Below are 3,051 nucleotides of genomic sequence, written 5' to 3' on the forward strand. Positions count from 1 at the left end.
TGTAGTTTGCAACTTCTAAGTTGGAATAGTTGCTGTTTCTGCTAGGTACTACAGTCTTGACCTTGAGAAGAAATCTACTGAGAATTTCATATGCAACCCTTTAGCAGGCAATTGAATAGCTATTGACTAACAAATTGACTAACTAACCGACTAACTAACTAAAAAGTGGTTTTCAGGCACCGGCCTTTTATAGTCTCGTCAGCAACTCCTGGTGCACATAAAGTAAAATTATCCTTCTAAAGCGATAGAAATTAATATAAATATTGCCATTAAGGACTTCATAGATTGGAAGTTTATGTTGATATTTTAGCATACTGTCAATAAGGAGAGAAGAACTTATTCTTAAGCTGCTTTTGACTGCCCTACTACTAAACACTATAAAAATGATGGTATCATTGAACAATGTCATTGCAATTTCTAATGGCATTCTTACAAATCCTTTTACTCATCATTTCCTAGGTTGCAAGTTGCAGTTGCTATTTTGGCATACAGTCAATAAAGAGAGAATAACCTATTTCCTAAGTGATTGCCCCGGTACTGAACTAGACCTGAGAAACGTTCGGTTAACAACATTGTTGCAATTTCCAATGGCATCCTTACAAATCCTTTTACTGATCATTTCCTAGATTGCAAGTTGCAGTTTATATTTTAGCATAATGTAAATAAAGAGAGAACTTATTCCCTAGGCAGCTGTTGATTGCCCTAGTGCTGAACACTATAAAAATGATGGTATCATTTGACAACGTTATTGCAATTTCCAACGGCATTCTTACAAATCCTTTTACTGATCATTTCCTAGATTGCAAGTTGCAGTTTATATTTTAGCATATTGTAAATAAAGAGAGAAGAACTTATTCCCTAGGCAGCTTTTGATTGCCCTAGTGCTGAACACTATAAATGTGATGGTACCATTTGACAACGTTATTGCAATTTCCAACGGCATTCTTACAAATCCTTTTACTGATCATTTCCTAGATTGCAAGTTGCAGTTTATATTTTAGCATACAGTAAATAAAGAGAGAATGACCTCTTTCCTAAACAGCTTTTGGTTGCCTCAGAGTTGAACACTATAAAAACGATGGTACCATTTCATCCTTGTCATTGCTGCTCCCTTCCCTTTCAAAAGGCTTGACAAGGATGCGAATGATTTCTAGGCTCTGGGTCAGTGATATACTTGTAAACACCCATCTTAGTTTACTCCAGGAAAATATACTGCAATATTACGGTACGGGCAACTCCAGTTTGTACCTTAACCCTTTTAACGCAGCATGAATTCAATTCATGCGACTGTCATTCTAAATAACTCTCTTTAATCAATAACAGATAGTCCATCATCGATGCAAAACATGAAAATCATGTTCAAGTACGAGCATGAGCTCAGACAGTCAACAGGGTATCCATGAGGAATAAATCTGAAGCGAACATAGGTGTTTATTTTATCGCTAAATACATTAAATGGACCATTAATAATTCAATAATCATTGCATTCAATTAGTTTCGTTTAGTCTACATACAGTCACTGATAGACTACGTTTAATAATATGGAAGGCAGAGTAAAACGATCAATTAAATCCACATTTCTACCAATACCAGTGCTGCGGTGAGAAGTTTACAACAATTTGCCCTTACATCTTCCATTACCGTCGTCAAAAGGGTTATTAATGGTTTTTGCAAAGTCCAGTCATCTCTTCACTTAGTTCCCACAATTTTTTAGCAGCTCCATCATCACGTCCTTGTGGTGCACACTTTGCTTCTCGACAATCGGCAAAGTACTTACCGGTAACACCATCGATAGATTCATCGATTGCACAATAAATTGATGTTTGTGCTCCTTGCTTTGCCGTTTTCATGAAAAGCCAATAAAGAGGCTGTACTAGAATGTTCAAGAAGCTGTTTTGATAGATTGATAAATGACGAGCAATATCAGTCTTGACTGCACCTGGATGTAATGAATTAGCTGTCACACCAGTCCCTTGTAATCTTCTAGCTAATTCATGTGCAAATAAGACATTGGCCAGTTTACTATGGAAATAAGCCGTGTAAGAATTGTAATTTTTCTTGCCATTTAAATCATCGAAATTCATCTTGCCATGGAAATGCGCTTGTGATGATACTACAACGATCCTAGTTGGTGCACATGCCTTTAACTTATCCAACAATAAATTGGTTAATAAGAAATGGCCTAAATGGTTGGTTCCAAATTGCATTTCAAATCCGTCTTCAGTCTCCATATACGGACACCATAAAACGCCAGCATTATTAATTAAAATATCCAGACGATCTTCATTCTCGTTAAAATGATTAGCAAAATGACGTATGGATTGAAATGATGCTAGATCGAGCTTTCGAAAGACAACTTGAGTATTACCGCTTAATTGAATAATTTCTTTGGCAGCTGTCGTCCCTTTACTTTCATTACGACAAGCTACAATAATTCTAGCGCCTCGTTTAGCTAAATCAATGGCCGTTTCTTTCCCGATGCCAGTGTTGGCTCCAGTAATAATGACTGTCTTGTTATCCAGACGAGCTTTACTACGACAGATACCACCTTGCACAAAATATCGTAGTAGTCCGAAAGAAATCGCAGTGATACCAACAACAGCAGCAATTTCAGGAGTCGATGGCATGTTGACCATCATTGAGTTTTGCAGTTGCAACGCCGGTAAAAGGACGAGTTTGAATTGCAAATAAACAACAAAATGGCGTTGCTTTAGATAGGGTATAGACGTAAACCAGTCTAAATTAGATTTTACTGTTAAAATACTAGACTGTCTCCTGTATTATTCAACTCTGTTTAGTAGGTTATTTGTTTAAATAGGGTACATAGGCAAGCTAGATCAGATTTTACTGTTAAAATACTACACTGTCTCCTGTATTATTCAACTCTGTTTAGTAGGTTATTTGTTTAAATAGGGTACACAGGTAAACTAGTATGGATTTTACTGTTAAAACCCTAGACTGTTTCCAGCGTTATTCAACTCTATTCATTACGTTATTGAAGCGTCGTTGATGGTAGACTACAGAGTAAGGAGTGGAAAACATCCTAAGGGA

General features: G+C 36.6%; 1 protein-coding gene across 1 annotated transcript; it reads right to left on the bottom strand.

The window, feature by feature from the left end:
- Positions 1-1,658: 1,658 nt before the first annotated feature.
- TRIADDRAFT_34454 (uncharacterized protein) lies at positions 1,659-2,627 on the bottom strand (the record flags this gene model as incomplete). Its single annotated transcript, XM_002118562.1, has 1 exon — positions 1,659-2,627. One exon carries the CDS (start codon positions 2,625-2,627, stop codon positions 1,659-1,661), a length of 969 nt encoding a protein of 322 aa, XP_002118598.1.
- Between the last annotated feature and the right edge of the window lie 424 nt (positions 2,628-3,051).

The sequence above is a fragment of the Trichoplax adhaerens genome, genomic scaffold (assembly GCF_000150275.1).
Source record: "Trichoplax adhaerens TRIADscaffold_207 genomic scaffold, whole genome shotgun sequence".
Classification (NCBI taxonomy): Eukaryota; Metazoa; Placozoa; class Uniplacotomia; order Trichoplacea; family Trichoplacidae; genus Trichoplax; species Trichoplax adhaerens.